The 23,856-nt window shown below is 39.1% G+C and overlaps 1 protein-coding gene across 2 annotated transcripts in view; it reads left to right on the top strand.

Annotated features, from left to right (window-relative positions):
* Positions 1-23,856, top strand: part of LOC124804654 (FHIP family protein AGAP011705) — a 228,100-nt gene that overhangs the window by 155,174 nt on the left and 49,070 nt on the right. For both annotated transcript variants that reach the window (XM_047264879.1, XM_047264878.1), the window contains exon 7: positions 21,322-21,492. In XM_047264879.1, coding sequence (XP_047120835.1) covers positions 21,322-21,492 — 171 coding nt within the window. The remainder of the gene's footprint in view (positions 1-21,321; positions 21,493-23,856) is intronic.

Raw genomic sequence — 23,856 nt, 5'->3', positions numbered from 1 at the left:
GAGTTACAGCTTGTTGTGACTGTTGCATGTAGGACCATGCTAAGTGGGTATTGTGTATTGCATGCGGTGAATATTGTCATAAAGCAAGCTGGTTCACATAGTTTGCACAGTGCGCATTATTATACAAAAGATAAATGTAGTTTAAAATCTTGCTGCAACTGTGGGTCTGTTCCATACCCTGTGGTTTTTATGTGCATTCAGTGTGGATCTTGTTATTGAACATTTGGATCAGTCATGTGTGTTGTGAATTACTATATTCTACTACGGAAAATCCAGGATGGAATGTAACAATATTAGAAAAACATAGTTGCTAATCACCCCGTGTAGCGAAGATGCTGAGTCGCAGAAACGCACAACAAAAAGACTGTCAGAAAGTTAGCTTTTGGCCAACAAGACCTTTGTCAAAAATATACAATATACAACACACACACACACACACACACACACACACACACACACACACACACACACAAACGCAAGTCACACACACTTGACCACAGTCTCTGGCGGCTTGGCTCGAGCCTCCAGAGACCGTGTGTGTGTGTGTGTGTGTGTGTGTGTGTGTGTGTGTGTGTTTTGACATAGGCCTTGTTGGCCAAAAGCTAATTTTCCGACTGTCTTTTTGTTGTGCTTTTCTGCGACTCAGCATCTCCACTATACGGGGTGTTACAAAAAGGTACGGCCAAACTTCCAGGAAACATTCCTCACACACAAATAAAGAAAAGATGTTATGTGGACATGTGTCCGGAAACGCTAAATTTCCATGTTAGAGCTCATTTTAGTTTCGTCAGTATGTACTGTACTTCCTCGATTCACCGCCAGTTGGCCAAATTGAAGGAAGGTAATGTTGACTTCGGTGCTTGTGTTGACATGTGACTCATTGCTCTACAGTACTAGCATCAAGCACATCAGTACGTAACATCAACAGGTTAGTGTTCATCCCGAACGTGGTTTTGCAGTCAGTGCAATGTTTACAAATGCGGAGTTGGCAGATGCCCATTTGATGTATGGATTAGCAAGGGGCAATAGCCGTGGCGCGGTATGTTTGTATCGAGACAGATTTCCAGAACGAAGGCGTCCCGACAGCAATTGATCGGTGTCTTAGGGAGCACGGAACATTCCAGCCTATGACTCGCGACTGGGGAAGACCTAGAACGACCAGGACACCTGCAATGGATGAGACAATTCTTTGTGCAGTTGACGATAACCCTAATGTCAGCTTCAGAGAAGTTGCTGCTGTACAAGGTAACGTTGACCATGTCAGTGTATGGAGAGTGCTACGGGAGAACCAGTTGTTTCCGTACCATGTACAGAGTGTGCAGGCACTATCAGCAGCTGATTGGCCTCCACGGGTACACTTCTGCGAATGGTTCATCCAACAATGTGTCAATCCTCATTTCAGTGCAGATGTTCTCTTTACGGATGAGGCTTCATTCCTTCTTCCACTTATGCTCAATGGAGCACGTTATCATGATTTCATACGGGATACTCTACCTGTACTGCTTGAACATGTGCCTTTACAAGTACGACACAACATGTGGTTCATGCACGATGGAGCTCCTGCACATTTCAGTCGAAGTTTTCGTACACTTCTCAACAACAGATTCGGTGACCGATGGATTGGTAGAGGCGGACCAATTCCATGGCCTCCACGCTCTCCTGACTTCAACCCTCTTGACTTTCATTTATGGGGGCATTTGAAAGCTCTTGTCTATGCAACCCTGGTACCAAATGTAGAGACTCTTCGTGCTCATATTGTGGACGGCTGTGATACAATACGCCATTCTCCAGGGCTGCATCATCGCATCAGGGATTCCATGCGACGGAGGGTGGATGCATGTATCCTTGCTAACGGAGGACATTTTGAACATTTCCTGTAACAAAGTGTTTGAAGTCACGCTGGTACGTTCTGTTGCTGTTCTGTTGCTGTGTGTTTCCATTCCATGATTAATGTGATTTGAAGAGAAGTAATAAAATGAGCTCTAACATGGAAAGTAAGCATTTCGGGACACATGTCCACATAACATATTTTCTTTCTTTGTGTGTGAGGAATGTTTCCTGAAAGTTTGGCTATACCTTTTTTTAACACCCTGTATAGTGAGCAGCAACTATCCTTTTCTAATAAAAGTACTTTATTCTCTTGTATGAATGATTTCTTTGTGTCTGTAACTAATGTCTGACAACTTAGACATTAGCATGGGTGGTTGTGTAGTATATTTGTAGTTGATGTCCTGGTAATGGGGGACAGCTAGTGGTAGCCAGGCAAGAAGCAGCTAATAGTGATTTTTTGAGTTTTCTGTTATAGATAAGTGAATATTTTCTGCTGTAATAAGTTGCTATTGTCATAAGTATTGAAGGCCGAAAGCCATATATTGTGAAGTGTTAACTTATTTGGATGTACCATGTGGGCCTGGATTGAATTTTTTTCTGTGAATTATTCTTATTATTTCAAAAAGAGATTATGTTTTGTTTGAAGACTGTTCAAGTTTATTCGGCCCTCAGAGAGTCTTTACATAGATTCCTTCCTCGTTAAACTAGTCTGTACTTGGTAAGCAGCTGGAAATTGCCCTAACTACTGTCAGACAATTGGCAGGCGCTGTGAATCGGTGTGTTGGAAGAGCTCCTGAGGGTTGTATACCTATGATACTGATACCAGAGGTATCTCAAGTACTATCCTCTCCAGTGAGTCCTATCTTCTTTGCAGAAAGTACAGGATCTGTCCTTAACCATCCACTTGATTGTGAATGGAGTGTCCATGGTAGATCTAGGCGTCATGTACAGGTTGGACGGGGACCAGCGAGGACTCAGGATTTTGTACCGATCCCCCTAACCAACAAGTTCGACGTGCTGTCCTTCACTGAGACTGAAACTGAGCCACTGGGACTCACTTCATCTGTTTTGGGGAAGCCTGTTTTAACCGGTGTTAGAAGGAGGCAAATGCAAAAGGATAGTGGTCTATTAATTGTTGGCAGTTCAAACATACTGTGAATGACGGTACCCCTTAGGAAAATGCAGCAAGGGACAGGAAAGGACACCAGGTGCACTCAGTGTGTATGCCTGGGGGCCTCGTTCAACATGTTGAAGAGGCTATTCCAGCAGCCATTGAAGGTACAAGGTGCAACCAACTGCAGATTGTGGCACAAGTTGAAACTAATGATGCCTGCCACCTGGTCTCCAAGGTCAATCTTGGGTCATTCCTGTGACTGGCAGAGAAGATTGAGAAGCCAAGCCTCACACATGGAGTTCCAACGAAGCTTACAATTTTCAACGTTGTCCCCAGAATTGATCATGGCTCTGTGGTTCTGAGTTGAGGAGAAGGGCTGAACCAGAGACTTCAAAGGTTCAGTGACAAGTTAGGCTGCATCTTCATGGACTTGTGCCATTAGGTCGAGTACTCTAGGCTCCTCCTAAATAGGTCAGGCGCGCATGAAGCATCAGAGGCTGCTACCCAGACAGCTGACTGTGTATGGGTTGCACACAAGGTTTTTTTTTTTTATAGATTAGGTGACTCTCCATCCAATCCAGATAATGATAGCTGTAGGAAACCCAGAAGTATCTGTGGAAGATTGAAAGAAATGCCTCCCACAAGTGAGAATATTAAAATCCTCATGACAAACTGCCAAAGTATTCGCAACAAAGTGCCAGAATTTGAAGCATTCATGAAAAGCAGTGAAGTCACATAATGCTAGGTATAGAAAGTTGGTTGAAACCAGACAGTGATAGGCAAATGGGAAATGGAGGGGGTGTATTTGTCATAGTAGACAAGAAACTCAAATCCACTGTCATAGAAATGGAAGTTGCATGTGAGATTATTAGGGCTAGACTCAGTATCAGGGGTGGGCATAAAATGATAACTGGATTCTTCTATCGCCCACCAGACTAACCTCCTGAAATAACCAAAAACTTTAGAGGAAACCTCAGTTCACTTGTACGTGGGTTCCCCAACCATACTGTAATAATCAGTGGACAATTTAATCATCCAACAACTAATTGGGAAAATTACAGTTTTGTTGGTGGTGGGCATGAGAAGAAATCCTGTGAAACATTACTGAATGCCTTCTCTGAAAACTACCTAGAACAGATAGTTAGGTACCCCCAATCATGATGGAAATATATTGGATCTAATGGCAACAAATAGACCTGACCTCTTTGAGGATATCCACATCAAAACTGGTATCAGTGACCATGGCGTGCTTGTGGTAATAATGATCATCAAAGTACAAAGGACAACTAAAACAAACAGAAAGATATGCATGTTCAGTAAACTAGATAAAAAGTAGTAGTGTTATATCTCAATGAGGAACTTGAAACTTTGAGGACAGTGTAGGAGCATGTTGAGGAACTGCAGCTCAAGTTTAAAAGAATAGTTGACCATGCACTGGATAGAAATGTACCCAGTAGAAGAGTTCATAATGGGTGGGAATTTCCATGATATACAGTCTCTGTAGAGAAACTTCTAGAGTAACAGAGATTACTGCATAACAGATGTAAAACAAAACATAAGGCTATAGATAGAGAGATGCTGAATGAAACGCATTTGGCTGTCCAGAGAGCAATGCGTGATGCCTTCAATGACTACCATAGCAGAATATCGTCAAATGTCATTTTACAATATCCAAAGAAAATCTGCTCATATGTAAAGTTGGTGTCCAGCCCTTAGCGAATGAGGCAGGAACTGAAATTGAAAGTAGCAAAGCAAGAGCTGAAATTCTTAACTCTGTTTTCAAATGTTCTTTTACCAGGATAATTGACCCAATTTTATCCTCGAACCAGCGAAAATGTGAATGAAATATTTTAATCTGATGGAAGGTTTTGCATCAGTGCACACACTGCTGCAGAGTGAAAATTTCATTCTGGAAACATCCCCCAGTCTGTAGCTAAGTCATGTCTCCACAACATCCTTTCTTCCAGGAATGCTAATTCTGCAAGGTTCTCAGGAGACCATTTGTGAAGTCTGGAAGGTAGGAGACGAGGTACTGTCAGAATTGAAGCTATGAGGACAGGACATGAGCCATGCTTGGGTAGCTTAGATGGTAGAGCACTTGCCCGTGAAAGTCAAAGGTCCCAGGTTGAAGTCTTAGTCCAGCATACAGTTTTAATCTACCAGAAAGTTTCACAGCATGTTATCTTGGATGGAGAGTCATCATCAGATGTAGAAGTAACTTCGGGTGTACCCCATGAAAGAGTGTTGGAATCCTTGCAGTTCATGTTGTATATCCATGACCTTGCAGACAATATTAACAGTAAAATCAGGCCTTTTGCAGATGATACAGTTATCTATAATGAAGTACCTCCTGAGAGAAGCTACATAAGTATTCAGTCTGAGCTTGATAAGATCAATGTGGCGCAGAAATTGGCAACTTGCTCTTAATGTTCAGAAATGTAAAATTTTGCACTTGACAAAACAAGAAAACATAGTAACCTATGACCGTAATATCAGTAAGTCACGTTTGGAATTGCCCAACTCATACGAATACCTGGATGTAATAGTTTGCCGGGATATGGAATAAATGATCACATAGGTTCAGTCAGGGTTGAAGCAGGTGGTAGACTTTGGTTTATTCGTAGAATTCTGGGGAAGTGCAGTGAGCCGGCAAAAGAGATTGCTTACAAATTGTTAGTGTGACCCATCCTAGAATATTGCCCAAATGTGTGGAACCTGTAACAAATAGGACTAAGAGGGAATATTGAACGTATACAGAGAAGGGCAGCATGAATGGTTACAGGTTTGTTTAATCCATGGGAAAGCATCACAGAGATACTGAAGGAACTGAACTGGCAGACTCTTGAAGACAGATGTAAACTGTGCCGAGAAAGTCAGTTAACAAAGTTTCAAGAATCAGCTTCAAATGATTACTGTAGGGATTAACAACAACCCCCTACGTATCAGTCACATAGGGATCGTGATGCTAAGATTAGAATGATTACTGCCTGCAGAGAGGCATTCAAACAACCATTCTTCCCACATTCCATACATGAATGGAAGAGGAAGAAAGTCTAATAACTGGTACGATGGGACATACGCTCTGCCGTGCACCTCACGGTGTTTTGCAGAGTAGAGATGTTGATGTAGATATAGATATAAAATTGCTATGAACATATTGAGCCCCATGTTTGGACAACTTGCAGCCTGAACCATGCTCCAATTAAATCCCAGGCTAAAACAGAAAACAAAAATTACATCTGCAGAAGCAGAAAAATGCTTTATTGAGTGTGCAGTATTATAAGTTTTTCGCCCTTACCTTGCAGTTAACGGGAAGTAGCAAGAAGACTGGTGATGGGGAAGTTTCGTTAATATTCCGTCACTAGTTATGAACTGGATGCTTGCAGCTCTGTCACAGACCAAGTAAAAATCTTCCCTCCAGGGAGATTGCAACCGGGAACCAATACAGCCTTCACTTTACGATGTGATTGTTACTGCAGAGCTAGTGAAGAGTTACAGCATTTGTCTCTCTCCCTTATTCCCCTAGTGGTGGCTAGAACAGATAAATCAAAACTTAATTTATGAAGTGAACATAATATGGAGGGCAGTGACATATACCTTTTAAAATGGTTGTCGTTTTTCTTGTTTTATAGATGGAGAGTGCAGTGTGACGTTGAATGACGCTTATATTCACCACTGACATTAATGATTTCTCCTCCATTGGCATTTAATGATTATTTGTTAATGCAATCTGTGACCTGTTGTTATGTCTACAAGAGCCAAATTTGGCTGTAGCCTCAAGCCATGTAGCACTTTTGACAGATTAACTTCAACCATCATCACACTCGTCTGACTTTCGGGGAAGTACATATTTGATTGTAACAAAATCAGGCAATAGGAAGTCCAGCATGGAATAACTATAATATGAGAAGAATAGATTGCTACTCGCCACATAGAGGAGGTGTTGAATCACAGTCAGGCACAATGAAAAATATTGCTAAGCATGTAAGCTTTCAGACAGAAACGTCCTCCTTCTGAAGTAGAAAACACGCGCACATGCACACAAGCTCAACTCGCACATTGCCATTGTCACTAGGCACTGGGGCCTGATGTCCAAAAGTTGTGCTTATGTGAGTTTGCATTCCCTCTTTTGTGGAAGGAAGACTTTTTTTTGGTCTGAAATCCTAATTTTTTAGCAGTATTTTTCATTATGCCTGTCTGTGACTCAGTGTCTCCTCTGACTGTAAAAGCTGTTCTAGAGCTTCTGCAGACTAACTAATGAATAATTTAAGATCTACACATCACCTCTGTAATGATGCAAACTGTTGCATGTTAATTTATAAGAAATTGTGAGTTCATTGAGGTGACAAAAGTCATGGGATACCTCCTATTGTGTCAGACAACCTATTGCCCGGCATAGTGCAGCAGCTCGACATGACATGGACTCAACAAGTCATTGGAAGTCCCCTGCAGAAAAGCTGAGTCATGCTGCCTCTATAGTTGTTCATAATTGTGAAAGTGTTGCAGGTACAGGATGTTGTGCACGAACTGGTCTCTGTTATGTCCCATAAATGTTCGATGCAATTCAGGTCAGTTGATCAAGGTGGCCAAATCATGTTCTCGAACTATTTTGACCGAGTGACATGTTTGGTAACATGAAGTTCATGAATGACTGCAGTGATCTCCAAGTAGCTGAACATAATCATTTCCAGTCGATGATCTGTTCAGTTGGAGCAAAGGACCCAGTTCATCCTATGTAAACACAGCCCACACCATTAAGGAGCCACCATCAGCTTGCTCAGTGCATTGTCGACAGCTTGGTTCCACGGCTTCTTGGGGTCTGCGCCATACTGAAACCCTACCATCAACTGTGATGAACTGAAATCGGGACTCATCTGACCATGTCACAGTTTTCTAGTGATCTGGTGTCCATCTGATACAGTGAGGAGCCAAAGAGAGGTGCTGGAGGAGATGGTCATGTGCTAGCATAGATCATTAATGCCAAATTTTGCTGTGCTTGGTGATACATTTGTTGTACGTCCCACATTGATTTCTGTGGTTGATTCATGCAGTTTTGCCTGTCCGTTAGCAGTGACAACACTTCACAAAAGCCACTGCTGTCGATTGTTAAGTGAAGGCCAACAGCTACTGCGGTGTTTGTGGTGAGAGGTAATGCCTGAACTTTGGTGTTCTTGAATTCCATAACAATTTCTGAAATAGACTGTCCCATGTGTCTGGTTCCAACAGCCATTCCACTTTCAGAGTCTGTAATTTCTCTTGTGGCCATAATCACATAGGAAACATTTTTTACAAGAGTGTGATTGACAGCTCTGCCAGTGCACTGCCCTTTTATACTTTGTGTACATGATACTACTGCCATCTGTATATGTGCGTATTGCTACACCATGACTTTTGTCACCTCAGTTTAAAACTTCCGTGACACCTTTACATTTTAGTATTGGTAGAAAATAAAGCTAAAGTTGTCCTGTGTAGCTGCAATAGGTATTTATAGTCTAGTTATCTCAAGTATATGCTTAATATGCTTAATCTCATGTTAGTAAATTGTCGAAGTGTCTGTAGCAAGATCCCCAAGTTAATCTCCGAAATAAACAGTAACAATGCTAATATTGTATTAGGTACCGAAAGCTGGTTGAAACGAGACATAAAAAGCAGTGAAATTTTGAACTCTGATTGGACAATGTTTAGGAAGGATAGGACTGATTTAAACGCAGTTGAGATCGATACTGCATCGGACTGTGAATTAGTCTGGATAAAGCTGTCAATCAGACAAGGAGTGACCATTGTATTATGATGTTTTTATAGACCACCAGCATCCACAACAAACGTCACAGAACGTTTCAGGGAAAGTCTTGAGTACATAGGAAGTAAATATCCAAATTATCCATTAGTTATAGGTGAAGACTTTAATCTAGCATCCATTGACTGGGAAAATTACACGTTTATCACAGGGGGCAGAAGCAAAGGTTCATGTGAAGTTATTCTAGGAGCGCTCTCAACATACAACCTGGAGCAATTGGTTAGAAAACCAACTCGAGATGGGAACATATTAGATATCTTGGTGACAAACAGACCTGATCTTTTTGAGGAAGTTAATCTCATAGAGTTTTTCTTGTTTGGGAAAACAAATAAAAGTGTCATTAATGAATATAGTCAGCTCCAAGGGACACGGGACACAAAGATATTGAGCATCTTGGGTCAGAATTTAAAGGTATTGTCCACCATGTGCTAGAGAAGTACGTGCCTAGCAAAAGTCTAGGGGAGGGAAAGGATCCACCTTGGTACACCAAACATATTAGGAAGTTGCTGAGAAAGCAGAGAACTAGAGAAGTACATGCCTAGCCAAAGTCTAGGGGAGGGAAAGGATCCACCTCGGTACAACAAACATATTAGGAAGTTGCTGAGAAAGCAGAGAATTTTGCACAGTCGTTTTAAATGTAGTCACTGCCCCACTGACAAAAATAAATTATGTGAAATGAAAGCAGCTGTCAGAAGGACAATGAGAGACTCTTTTAACGAATTTGAAAGCAATATTTTATCTGCAGATTCTAAAAATAACCCCAAAAATTTTGGTCGTATGTAAAATCTATGAACACTACAAATAATTCGATACCTTCTCTTGCTGACAGTATGGGTAATGTAACTGATGATGATAAACAGAAGGCCGAAATTCTAAACGTAGCTTTCAAAAACTCGTTTACGATAGAGGACTGCAGCACCATTCCCCCTTTCAATTATTGAACAAACGAAAGGATGCCTGACATGATGTTTAGTGTATCTGGGATTGTAAAACAGTTAAGATCCTTAGACGCCAGAAAGGCATCTGGCCCAGACGGTATCCCTGTAAGATTTTATGTTGACTATGCTATAAATATAGCACCATTCTTATCCGTCATCTATCAGAGATCATTGGAACAGCGGAAAGTTCCACGGGACTGGAAGAAGGCCAGGTCATAGCAATCTATAAAAAGGATAGAAAATTGGATGCACATAATTACCGGCAAATTTCACTGACATTGATTTGTTGTAGAATCATGGAACATATTTTGTGTTCAGACATAATGACCTTTCTAGACTCTGAGAAGCTCATCTGCAGAAACCAGCACAGTTTTAGGAAACAGCAGTCATGCGAGGCACAGCTGGCCCTCCTTGTGCATGATGTACAACAGGCTCTAGATATCAGCTCCCAGGTTGATGCCATATTTCTCGACTTTCAAAAGGCGTTCGACTCAGCTCTGCACTGTCGCTTGCTACAAAAAGTGTGCACTTATGGTCTATCCAATGACATATGTGGTTGGATAGAAAGTTTTCTAACAGACAGGGAGCAGTATGTCGTCCTGAATGGGGTAACTTCAACAGAAACAAGAGTAACTTCAGGTGTGCCCCAGGACAGCGTAATAGGTCCCCTGCTTTTTATGATTTACATAAACAATCTGGTTGATTGACAGCGGCCTTAGACTGTTTGCCAATGATGCTGTAGTCTACAGGAAAGTAGTATCACATGAAAGTTGTGAACAAATCAGTGAGGATTTGCAGAAAATAAATGTGTGATATAATGACTGGCAGTTATCTCTCAATATCAATAAGCATAACCTACTGCATATAACAAGGTGAAAATCCCCATTAATGTATGGGTACAAAATAAATTATCAGTCTTTGGAGCCCGGAACATCAGTCAAGTATCTGGGTGTGACTGTTCGAAATGATCTCAAATGGAATGATCAGATTACACAAGTAACAGGTAAGGCGAACTCTAGATTGCGATTTATTGGTAGAATCCTGAAGTGATGCAGTCCTTCAACAAAGGAAATAGCTTACAATATGTTAGTTCATCCAGTCTTAGAGTATTGTTCATCTGTATGGGACCCTTACCAGTTGGGTCTGATTCAAGAGATTGAGGAGGTCCAAAGAAGAGCGTCAAGACTCGTGACTGGTACATTTAGCCATCGCGAGAGCGTTACAAATCTCATAGAAAGTTTGAAGTGGGACACACTTGCAGATAGACAAAGCACTAAACAGAAGGGGCTGCTCACTAAATTCCGAAATCCAATATTCGTCGAGGATGTAGAGCATATATTATTACCGCCAACTTTCAAATTGCTTAATGATCATCATTCAAAGATAAGGGAAATAAGAGCTCGTACTGAGGTGTTCAGACAGTCGTTTTTTCCTTGTGCAATCTGCGATTGGAACTGATGCAGGGAAATATGACTTTGACGTGAATTGTGCCCTCCGCCGCTTGGTGGCTAGCGGAGTATATATGTAGATGTAGATGGAGAAATTCAGTATGTCTAAGACAGAAAAACAAAAACAATTGTGACAGTTGTTGATTTATGGTGTGTAGTGTGCAGTAGTTGCAGGCAAGTATTATTAGTGACTGTTCTCCGGTCCTTGATCCTAGATACATGAACAGGAATAAAACTCATTGGCATATATTTCCGTTATTCTGGCCCTCAGCAGTTGCATCTTGAAGGTGCAAGCTGTACACATTTTCAATCCCACTCAAGGAGCACATCTGTTGTAGAAACATTCTTACTGCTGGTAGTATAACTGAAACTTGCCAACAATGTAGAATATGTTTGGCAGCTCTGTGACTGTTAATTCTTATATAGGAACAGAATTATCTTGCTAAATTCACTTGATATTTTCTTGTCATTTCCACTGAATAATGTAAGAGATTCTCTCTTATGGCGTGACATGGGCTTATCACTTTATCATTTTAAGTCGAGGGAGATCTTTCCAAATAGAAGCAGCAAGTAATCTTATGTGTTATGTAGTTTTTTACGTGTTCTAGCCAACACTGGGGCAGTGGGTGAGAGACAAATGCCACAACTGTTCGCTTGCTCTGAGGTGATAGGGTCATGCTGTAAAGTGAAGTCTGCATTGGCTCTCAGTTTGAAGCTCACTAGAGACCAGATTTTTACCCTTTGTTTAGCAGAGCTACAAATAGCCACAGCATAAAAAAATAAGGAAAGCTTAAGAAAACTACTCCATTGTAAGTGTTATCACTACTTGCAGTAATCCATAGTGTAAGGGCGAAAACCTTAAGATATTACACACTTGGCAATACCTTTATGTGAGTGTGTTGACATAATTTTTGGGTTTGGTGAATACAGTTTCATTTATTAAATGCTCTGTTTCATACTATTTGATATTATATAGGACAGCATGTAATACAACATTAAACACAGACTATTTCTAAGTGCAGAGTGCATAATATCTTCCTAATTCATGCCAATTTAGGCACACTCATCTTATAAATACTTTGTTTTATTAAAATAGACTTTCATCGTAGTGTTATTGTGCTAACTTGTAATTCATTTGTATTAGTACAGTGCACATTTTAATATTATTTTTCCATTAGTTTATCAAATAAACTAGCCATAAGAGAGAAATAAATCATCAAAAGTATATTCCCTCATTATCTAAAACAGTCTGGTGTGCAGTTTACTGATTCCATGCATTTTCATCTGGAAAGGAATTTTTGACAGTTGTTTGATAATTGGTGAAAAAAAGTAAGCATTTGGGGACACAAGGTCAGAATAATAAGCACTTGAGGGATGGGATAACTTGCCAAACAAAATCATGGATCCCCCCCCCCTCCTGCCGATCGCATCAAAACACGTTACTGTGCAGGAGCAACATTTAGTGCAGCTTTGTTTGTCGTTTTTCTTACATTTCATCCAAAAGGTGTCACAGATGTTGGCAACAAATATCAGCTGCATTGGGCACATCCTCTGGGGGAGAATTTGTAGTTCTTCTTAAGTATTCAACATAAAGGCATCATAACACATCACCAGTAACATTATTGCATGTGAATGCTCATTGAGTAAACTGATGACATTCAAGGAATAATGCAGTAAAAGTCACCCCATTCAATTTGTGATGCTTTGAAATAGAGCAGTTGTGTGACTGAACATGGCCCTTTTTCCAGAAACTTCCATATCCAGTGTTACCAGAACACACAGACAGCAGGACTTAGAATTCTCAGGGGCAGCTGGTTTTATTGGTGCCGTAAGGAATGATTCCCCTCCCCCCTTCCCATGAAGTGTGGACTTTGCCGTTGGTGGGGAAGGCTTGTAGGCCTCAGCGATCCAGATAGCTGTACCATAGGTGCAACCACAACTTAGGGGTATCTGTCGAGAGGTTAGACAAACGTGTGGTTCCTGAAGAGGGGAAGCAGCCTTTTCAGTGGTTACAGGGTCAACAATTTGGATGATTGACTGATCTGGGCGTGTAACATTAGCCAAAACGTTCTTGCTGTGCTGGTATTGCGAACGGCTGAAAGCAAGGGGAAACTACAGCTGTAATTTTTTCCCAGGGCACACAGCTTTACTGTATGGTTCAATGATGATGGCATCCTATTGGGTAAAATATTTTGGAGGTAAAGTAGTCCCCCATTCAGATCTCAGGGCAGGGACTACTCAAGAGGATGTCATTATCAGGAGAAACAAAACTGGTGTTCTACGGATCGGATTGTGGAATGCTGGGTCCCTTAATTGGAAAGGTAGGTTAGAAAATTTAAAAAGGGAAATGGATAGGTTAAAGTCGGATATAGTGGGGATTAGTGAAGTTCAGTGGCAGGAGGAAGAAAACTTCAGGTCTGGTGAATACAGGATTATAAATACAAAATCAAATAACTGTAATGCAGGATTAGGTTTAACAATGAATAAAAAAACAGGAATGTGGATAAGCTACTAGGAACAGCATAGTGAACACATTATTGTAGCCAAGATAGACACGAAGACCACACCTACCACAGTAGTACAAGTTTATATGCCAACTAGTTCTGCAGGTGATGAAGAGATTGAGGAAATGTATGATGTGATAAAATAAATTATTCAATAGTTAAGAGAGATGAAAATTTAGTAGCCATAGGGGACTGGAATCAGATCATAGGAAAAGGAAGAGAGGGAAAAGTTATAGTGAATATGGACTGGGGGTAAGGAATGAAAGGGGAAGCCCACTGGTAGAAGTTTTCACAGATCATAACTTAATCGTAGCTAACACTCAGTTTAAGAATTGTGAAAGAAGGTTGTACACATGGAAGAGGGCTGTGGAGACACTGGAAGATTTCAGGTAGATTATGTAATGGTAAGACAGAGATTTAGGAACCAGATTTTAAATTGTAAGACATTTCCAGGGGCAGATGTGGACTCAGACCACAATTTATTGGTTATGAAATGTAGATTAAAACTTAAGAACCTGCAAAAAGGTAGGAATTTAAGGAGATGGGACCTGAATAAGCTGACTAAACCAGAGGTTGTAGAGAGTTTCAGAGATACCATTAGGGAACGATTGACAAGAAGGGGGGAAAGAAATATGGTAGAAGAAGAATGGGTAGCTTTAAGAGATGAAATAGTGAAGGCAGCAGAGATCAATTAGGTAAAGTCATGAGGGCTAGTAGAAATCCTTGGCTAACACAAGAGATGTTGAAGTTAATTGATGAAAGGAGAAAATATAAAAATGCAATAAATCAAGCAGGCGAAAAGGAATACAAACGTCTCAAAAATGAGATTAGCAGGAAGTGCAAAATGCCTAAGCAGGGACGGCTAGAGGACAAATGTGAGGATGTAGAAGCGTATATCACTAGGGTAAGATAGACACTGCCTACAGGAAAATTAAAGAGACCGAAAAGAGAACCATCTGTATGGGTATCAAGAGCGCAAATGGAAAACCCATCCTAAGCAAAGAAGGAAAAGCAGAAAGGTGGAAGGAGTATATATAGGGTCTATACAAGTGTGATGTACTTGAGGGCAATATTATGGAAAGGAAGAGGATGTACATGAAGATGCAATGGGAGATATGATACAGTGGGAAGAGTTCGACAAAGATTGAGAGATATAAGTCGAAACAAGGTCCCAGGAGTAGACAACATTCCATTAGAACTACTGATAGCCTTGGGAGAGCCAGCCATGACAAAACTTCTCCATCAGGTACACGAGATGTATGAGTCAGGCAAAATACCCTCAGACTTTAAGAAGAATATAATAAACTTCAATCCCAAAGAAAGCAGGTGTTGACAGGTGAGAAAATTAATGAACTACTAGTTTAATAAGTCACAGTTTCAAAATACTAACACGAATTCTTTACAGATGAGTGGAGAAACTGGTAGAAGCCGACCTTGGGGGAAGATCAGTTTGGATTCCATAGAAATGTTGGAACACGCGAGGCAGTATTGACCCTATGACTTATCTTAGAAGATAGGTTAAGGAAAGGCAAACCTACATTTCTAGCATTTGTAGAGTTAGAGAAAGGTTTTGACACTGTTGACTAGCATACTCTCTTTCAAGTTCTAAAGGTGGCAGGGGTAAAATACAGAGAGTGGAAGGCTGTTTACAATTTGTACAGTAACCAGACGGCAGTTATGAGAGTCAAGCAGCATGAAAGGGAAGCAGTGGTTGAGAAGGGAGTAAAACAGGCTTGTAACCTATCCCTGATGTTATTCAATCTGTATATTGAACAAGCAGTAAAGGAAGCAAAAGAAAAATTTGGAGTAGGAATTAAAGTCATGGAGAAGAAATAAAAACTTTGAGGTTTGCCGACAACACTGTAATCCAGTTAGAGACAGCAAAGGACTTGAAAGAGCAGCTGAACGGAATGGATAGTATCTTGAGAGGAGGATACAAGAAGAACACCAGCAAAAGCAAAATGAGGATAATGGAATGTTGTTGAATTAAATGAGTTGATACTGAGGATATTAGATTAGGAAATGAGACACTTGAAGAAGTAAATGAGTTTAGCTATTTGGGGATTGTCGAAGCAGAGAGGATATAAAATGTCGACTGGCAATGGCAAGGAAAGCGTTTCAGATGAAGAGAAATTTGTTAACATCGAGTATTGATTTAACTGTCAGGAAGTCTTTTCTGAAAGTATTTGTATGGAGTGTAGCCATGTATGGAAGTGAAACATGGACGATAACCAGTTTAGACAAGAAGAGAATAGAAGCTTTCGAAATGTGGTGCTACAGAAGAATGCTGAAGATTAGATGGGTAGATCACATAACTAATGAGGAGGTATTGAATAGAATTGGGGAGAAGAGGAGTTTGTGGCACAACTTGACTAGAAGAAGGGATCGGTTGGTAGGACATGTTCTGAGGCATCAAGGGATCACCAATTTAGTACTGGAGGGCAGCGTGGAGGGTAAAATTCGTAGAGGGAGACCAAGAGATGAATACACTAAGCAAATTCAGAAGGATGTAGGTTGCAGTAAGTACTGGGAGATGAAGAAGCTTGCACAGGATAGAGTAGCATGGAGAGCTGCATCAAACCAGTCTCAGGACTGAAGACCACAACAACAACAAGTAATGATTTGTACTTTGTCTCTAAGACTGTACATTCCTGTTTTGTAATTATCTTTTTAATTCTTTGGAAGTTCTCTGTTGTCCTTCCTTCAAGAATACCACATAATCAAATTCCAACCTTCTGTTTTCCGAAGTATTTCCATTTGTGTAGTGTAGGTGGCTGGTGAATTCTTTCCCTTGCTGAGGTTACCGTTCTCAACAAAATCTAAACCTGACACTGGTTCCACAGCTGTTATACACCTTGTTGAACATTCCCTGCTAGTTGGCAGTTTGCACTTCTGATTACTCTAACTGTAATCACTTCTCTCTCTCTCTCTCTCTCTCTCTCTCTCTCTCTCTCTCTCTCTCCGTCTCCGTCTCCCTCTCTCCCCCCTTCCCCTCTTCCCCTCTCCACCCTTCCTCTTCTCTCCCCCTTCCCCCCACTCTCTCTTTTTCTCTTTCAGTATTTCAGTTTGTACTGTTCATTAATCATTGAAGTATTGTTATACAACTTGTATCACCCTATGCCCTGCAGAGTATTTCAGTTTATTACTGCAACTGTCTGCAATCTCTTTGCAAATTGTGCACCACACGCTCATACAAATAAGTAGTTTCTGAAATTGAGAGGCAGCAGTGAATTGCAAAATACTCGTTGGCAAGTGTAAATAAAAGAGAGCCATGTCTTGAAACTTACATTTTCTCAGCCTTAGCTCAGTTGCGTAGCAATAAATACAGGACACTTACAAAGTCCATAAAACATTTTAAGAAATTTCTGTTGGTGAGTGGCTAAACATAACCTAGCAAAAATGGAGGAGAGTTGGGCAGAAAAAGCAATTGTGTACTAAGATTTGCCCATTGCCAACCAGTAGTGAGTGTGCAAAGGATGCTCCAGGGCATTTCTCACGAGACACAATTACTTTACAACAGCATACCGAAGTGGTATAAGAAATGTGAAGAGGGTGGTTTGATGAACGTTGATGCAAAACGTTCAGGCTGACTGGACATATCTTAACAGATGGGAAACTGTATGATATGTGATGCTGTGAAGGCTCATGAAGTGTACCTATTGAACTAACGCAGAATTTAACATGTCTCAGCCAACATTGTCAAAAATCCTTTGTAAGCTTTGCTGGATAGGCCACATTGTGGCTTCTGACCTTGTGCTACTCTAGTGACCACCATGATTGCCGGATGTTCAATCTCTACCATAGAACCCGGAAGACTTGCAACATCTCACCACAGCATACATTTTTACTGTCACTCCTGATATGCTGGGTCAGGTCTGGACAGAATTGGACTACTGATTAATTGTGTGCCATGCAATGAAGGGTGGACACATATAACATGTATTAAAACTGTAAAAAAAGCATTGAGTGTTTGTCTTCCACATTCTGCATCATTTGGTACTTTGTTCTGGCCATTTATCTGTACTGATTTTTTAAAATGTTTCATGAACTTTGTGATTAACCTGTAAGTGTGTCCCAAGTGTCCTGTTAGCACAACTTCAGTCGCAAGACCAGATGAGGACCAGATCATGTCCGCTGTTAATAAAACCAAACAGCAGTTCACAGAAGTAAGACAAAAAAAAAGAGAGAGATGGCACACAATGTGTCAAACATATGAGAAGGATATTCTTACGACACCTGGGGCACCTTGATTTTCAGTGTGATGTGGCAGAAGACATTGGTATTTCTCAGAGCGCAGTATCAAATGCCTTTTGGAAAGCAGTTACAGAAATGAACGATAAGGTGTGAGTGTGTTTCACACTTACTAATGCTGCAGTGAAACAGCCAAGGTCAAATGGCAAGAACACAATAATTCTTTAATACTACCAGGGCAGTTGGCTATGCTTCTTTGTTAACTAAAAAATGTGTGCTTGTGGTGATGAATACATTAGCAGCTAAGGAGTTGCCAGCCTTAACATTCAGGCTATTTACAATGCAGCAGAATGGATCGCTGCTGTTAATGTAAACTGTCATATGTCAATACTTAAGACCAGGTATCTTCAGTTTTCTTAATGAACTAGTCCTTGATTAAAGACTTTTGGGAACTGCAGGAGGCATATGACAATGGTAGACCTGAGGTAGGAGGGAGAAATACACTCAGAAACGTTGGTTTGAGAGAGAAACACAGGCATATGATGGGAGTTTTTGATGTAACAATGGAATCTAATCACTTTATTTATTTTGCTTTGATAGCTGAAAGAGTTGAAAAGTGGGTGATTGAAACATCCCCTTATAAATCTTAAAAATGGTATTGAGCTTTGTCACTAGATAAAAACACCTAGTTTTATTCAATGGTGATTAGGCTTGGGTTTTGTTAAGCTTTAACGAGGCCAAACAAAAGTAAAGTTCCTTACAGATTTGGGCAATTTAATGAAAGTACAGTACCAAAGACCTTAGGCTGTTCAGGCAATTCAATTGTTGCTGATTGCATACTGGATGAGAATAACTGAATTTCTTATACTCATTGTTTTAAAATATGTGCTGACTTTGCACACAAGTTGTCTGCCTCAGAATAAAAGCAACAGTATTAGAGAACCAAATGAGTTTTGTGCTTAGTCAGCAAATAGTTATTAGTGTCACAGCAATAAAATGTGTGTATCTTGTCAGTTTTTCTGGATACACTAGAAAAAATGAATTGAATGTATCATGTGTTAGTATCATTGTGTTAAAACAAATCCAAGTTGCTAAAGTGAGAAGATGCTTGAACATAATAGTTTTGTTACTGTGTTTTGGGCAGAAATTATATTTTTTCTGAACCACTCTGAACTTTGTTTCACTGTGTATCTCTTGGACATATAGCAGCACGCACAGTACATGGCAACAGGAAGGGCAGTGGAAGAGGTATCCTAAAACATTACCACATATTCCTCATCTTAATCTTTCCACAGTTTTCAAAGAACCTAGTTTCAGTTTGAGTATAAAGATCAGTTTGGGAAATTATGTTTCTCATGACATTCAGCAAAGAGTTCATAAATTTACTTCTCAAATGAATTCCTAAAATTCAAATGTAAATTACTATATGTGTGGTGTTGTTCTTTTGGACATATCCAAAAGAACAAACATGGCACACACAATAATAAAGTGCCTGACAGCAAATAATGATAACTGCAATGTAGATGCACACTATGTCTGAACTCTTGTGGGAATCAGATGAAGCTGTGAGAAACGAAAATAGTGGACAGTGGACCCTACATGCATAGTGCACAGTGTGCGACAAGAGAATTTGGGTTGGCTGGAAAGAGTGCTCATATAGCCGAAGTGCTTAAGGCAACTGTTCACATAAAGTGGGAAACCCTGGTTTGAGTCCTGGTCCAATACAAATTCTCACTTGTCACCATTGGATTTATTTCAGTGCCATTTACATCCGAGTTTCTCTTACATCTTTAATATATAAAAATAATCAGTTGAAATTGTCACTCTCTAACTTTTCATTCATTATTGATCCATAACCTAGCAAAAAAAGAAAATGTTATTAACATTAACTGAAATTTCCATTGGCACTTGGCAGAACGTGATAATAATATTAAAAAGGAAAATGCATCATACTGTTCTGCATTATTATATTTATTTGGTCACGAACTAGCTTTCAGCTTCTCAGGCCATCTTTGTGTGACAGCTGAACTTTCCAAAGACAGATAAACATGATGTGTTACTCCCACATATATTATTTGTGCAGAAGTTACAAAAATGACAAAGTGTTTACATAGGAAAACATCACAATAATTGCATTAACTAAAAAAGGCAGCAAACAGAATTTTTATGTGGAGAAATATTTAAAAAATAATGAGAAATAAGATGAATTTACAGTTTGAATCTAGTATTTGTTACAAAAACTTAATTTAACAAAGGGGCAAAATGGAAATTGAGTCTGATAATTTACTATTAGGCTGGCATTCTGTGTCATGTGTTTCCACATTTTCAATAGGCTCATCTTACTGCTTTTCTTGACAGATTGTAAAACTTCAGATTATACATCATATACATGGTTTTCTGCTAAAAGATGATCAGCAAAGGTTGAATCTTTCTTTCCTAATCACCAACTTCTCTCATGTCCACATAGCCTAATTGCTATAGCTCTGTCTGACTGACCAATATACACTTTTTCACACTGCATGAAAGTGATTTTATATACTCCATGCCAAGGACTGTGGTTTGTCTTTACTATTGAATAAAAATTTTGATATGTTATTGGTATTATAATTGTCTGAAATGTTACCAATATATGGAACTTTGCACCAGGCTTTAAAAATACTGAGTGATTGCTGTTGGTCTGTATACAGAACTTTTGAAATTTTATTCATTTTCTTTTTTTATGAATGTTAACAATCAGGGCAGAGCTATAACCATTCATCTTATTTCTCGTAATTTGTTAATGGTGTCTCCACGCAAAAACTGTGTTTACCATGTTTTTAGTTAATGTAGTTATTGTGATGTTTTTCTGTGTAAACACTTCGTCATTTTCATGTGTTCTGTACAAATAATATCTGTGGCTTTCTGTGTAAACATGTCATCATTTTTGTATTTTTTGTACAAATAATATCTGTGTAAGTCGCATATCACTTTTATCTGTGTTTGCAACATTCAGTTGTCACCTTTGGTCTGTGAAGCTGAAAACCCATTTGTGACCAAATAAATATAGTTTTGCAGAACATTAGGAGGTGTTTTCGTTTTTAATGTTATGAAAATGTTATTGTTCAATATTTAGCTGGATTTGGGGTCTAAAGCTGGTGTTATCTGGTATATTGGTGTTTAGAATGTGTTTGTCTGACAGTGATTTGCCAAGAGAGAATAAAGAAGTTAAGTACAGTGCTTAAAAATATGAAATTTTAGTAAGTGAAAATTCAAGCAGCATTTTCATAATCTACTGCTTTGTGATACCCTCACATCCATTACTTATTATAATTTATGTGTAGCTGAATTTTAATGCGAAGTTTTATTCTTGTTGGTTTTGTAGTAGATTGTTTGGGTATTATGTACAAAGACTGAAATACCTAGCATTGTCTTTTGAAAAGGAAGTAAAAGGCCATTTTGAAAAAGGACTGCCTTTGCTGAAATAATTTGTTTTTGTGTAACACGACTAATGTTTTTTCAGAGCTCTCCTGAAGAGTTGGTTGCCGCAACAGCCTATTTGGACTTGTGCCTGCGTAGTGCCACAGAACCTGGTTTACTGAGAGCTCTGATCCACTTTCTGCTGAAGCATGAATATGATGGATCCCGTCTCCTTGATAGTCTTGTGGCAAGAATTGCATCACCTTCTCCTCGGGTATGTGTATCTAGAACAGCAGTATTTGATTCTAGATTTTTTTTAAAAAAAGCCGTTTAGCTTGCAAATATGGAAATGTGGATGTGACTTTGGATGTAGAGAGAGTTGAAATGCTTAAAATGATAATGCAAAAACAGTTATTGTACACACTTTATTATTAGATTCTTTCTTCCTTGCATTGCTTGTAGACCTTTCAGGATGTGCTTGTTTTTATCAAGGCCTTCCAATATTGATTTGCTGCAAAAATTTTTTGTGTAGATGAATGAATGTTTTTCCGTGTGCATTGCACTAAAATTAAAAGATTCCACACACACAGTGCCTTTGAAAGAGGGTTTTTTTTTTTTTTTTTTTTTTTTTTTTAAATGATGTAATTAGATGATGGCATTTCCTTCTATATTAGAAAATTTACAAGTAAGTTGCAACAGGATTTATTACAAGGTCTATTTGAAACTTTTTTGCCACCCCACCCTAGCCGTCCATCCCCTCCCCGTCCATCCCTCTCCGCCTCCCCACCTCAGCAATGAAGGTGGAAGGTGGTTAGCAATTTGGTATTGGCAGCATTGTATATGACACAACCTTCTGACTAATCACATTGCTGTTATATCATTCAGTTTCTGAAATATTGTTGTTTATGTGATAGGTGGTATAATGTTTGAAGTTATATATGTAGTTTCATATTTACTGGAGCAACAATGCAACAAGAAAAACTTTTAAACGTTTGAAGTACGCTTACAGAGGTATTGCTGTAGGTTGAACGCTGTTGTAAGTGTTTCTGCCTATGTAAAAGTAGATTGTCAGTCAGGTGATGATGACCCACAACTGGGAAGGTTTTCTCACTTGACTGGTGACATTCAGAAAAATCAAGGATCTGTTGCACACCATCCATTGTCTGTCAGAGAACTTGTTTAGATTAGATTAGATTCAGTTTTCATTCCATAGACCCAAAAAATGAAATAATCCTCATGGGTATAGAAAATGTGAGTAAGTATAACGTAAAAACAAAAAACGTTTGAATATAATACTTACTACAATGATCATTTGTCAGGAGATTGACAAAATAGGTGAATACAAAGAGGTAAACTGGAACAGCTAATATTTACAGAATTAACACGCTGTCAGAATAAAACATTGTTATTCACTATTAATAAATTTATCATACACAAAATACCTAATCTTGACTGTTGTGACCAGGTGCTGTCAAAACTGAAATCTAACAGATATTTTTACTTAACAGTTTCTGTTAAGATATTCTTCGATGGAGCAGGAGGAGTTGTCTATCAAAAAGTCTTTCAAACTTTGTTTAAACTGTGCTTTATCTGAAACTAAGTTTTTAATGGTTGCTGGTAATTTATTGAAAATGTTTGTTCCTGAATATTGGGCCCCTTTTTGGATCGAGGTAGGTGATTTTAGGTCTTCATGTAGATTGTTCTTATTCCTAGTATTGATAATATGTATTGAGCTATTCATTGGAAATAGAGATGTATTACTTGCAACAGATTTCAATAAAGAATAAAGAGGTTTAAGAGGTTGGAATCTGAATTGGTTTGTGTCCTGAGATTTTAATAAAAGCATTGAGCATGCATGGAGTTACAGCATAGTATGTTTCATGATTGGGATCTGGAAAGGAAAAGGAACATTGAGTAAACTTTGGTACAGACAATTGTCAGAGTAAATGTGTTTTGGGTTCATGATATGCAAGCATTTATAAAATATTGTATCTGAAAATTTTCAGGAAGGCTACAGTCAGGAGACAACTTGTGATACCTATGTTATGATGCAGAGCATGCCCTTTCAGGTTTATCATTTTAAAAGTTGTATATATTTAAAAAATCAGAGGACAATCCTCCTCTAGTGACTTTACTTGCCACAGTAACGTTTTCTTGTTTCCAAAACTAAAATCAGTAGCTGAAGGTTGTTGTTTTGATGCCATTAACAATATTAACAAAACTTTGTTATTGATGCTGAAGAAACTTCTAAAAGAAGCTTTTCAGGACTGAAAAATAAGGCAGAAACACTACCGGGGCAAGTGTATAAATGGAGAAGAGTGCTCTATGAATAAAACCCCTAAAGTTTTGAACAGACACCACAGAAACGAATCTGTATTTCATCTTTATTAAGGGTTATAAATAAAACTGTATTAAAAGTTATGTACTGTTGGTCTTCAAACCTCTGCAGTGGGAGAATCCCAATGGCTAAGAATTTCTGTGAAAACGTGCAATCATCACCAAATAGCAGAACCTTCCTGGCAGTTCAAGAACAAAAAAGAAATAATTTTTACCTTGAATGTTCTCAGAAGTTGTGTTATGATTGTTTGTTACTGTATACATTGTAAGTACATAGAATTGTGGAAACACCAATAAAATG

This window comes from Schistocerca piceifrons, chromosome 7, assembly GCF_021461385.2.
Source record: "Schistocerca piceifrons isolate TAMUIC-IGC-003096 chromosome 7, iqSchPice1.1, whole genome shotgun sequence".
Taxonomy (NCBI): domain Eukaryota; kingdom Metazoa; phylum Arthropoda; class Insecta; order Orthoptera; family Acrididae; genus Schistocerca; species Schistocerca piceifrons.
Note: the sequence above shows the minus strand (reverse complement) of the source record. Positions and strands in the feature narration are given on the sequence as shown.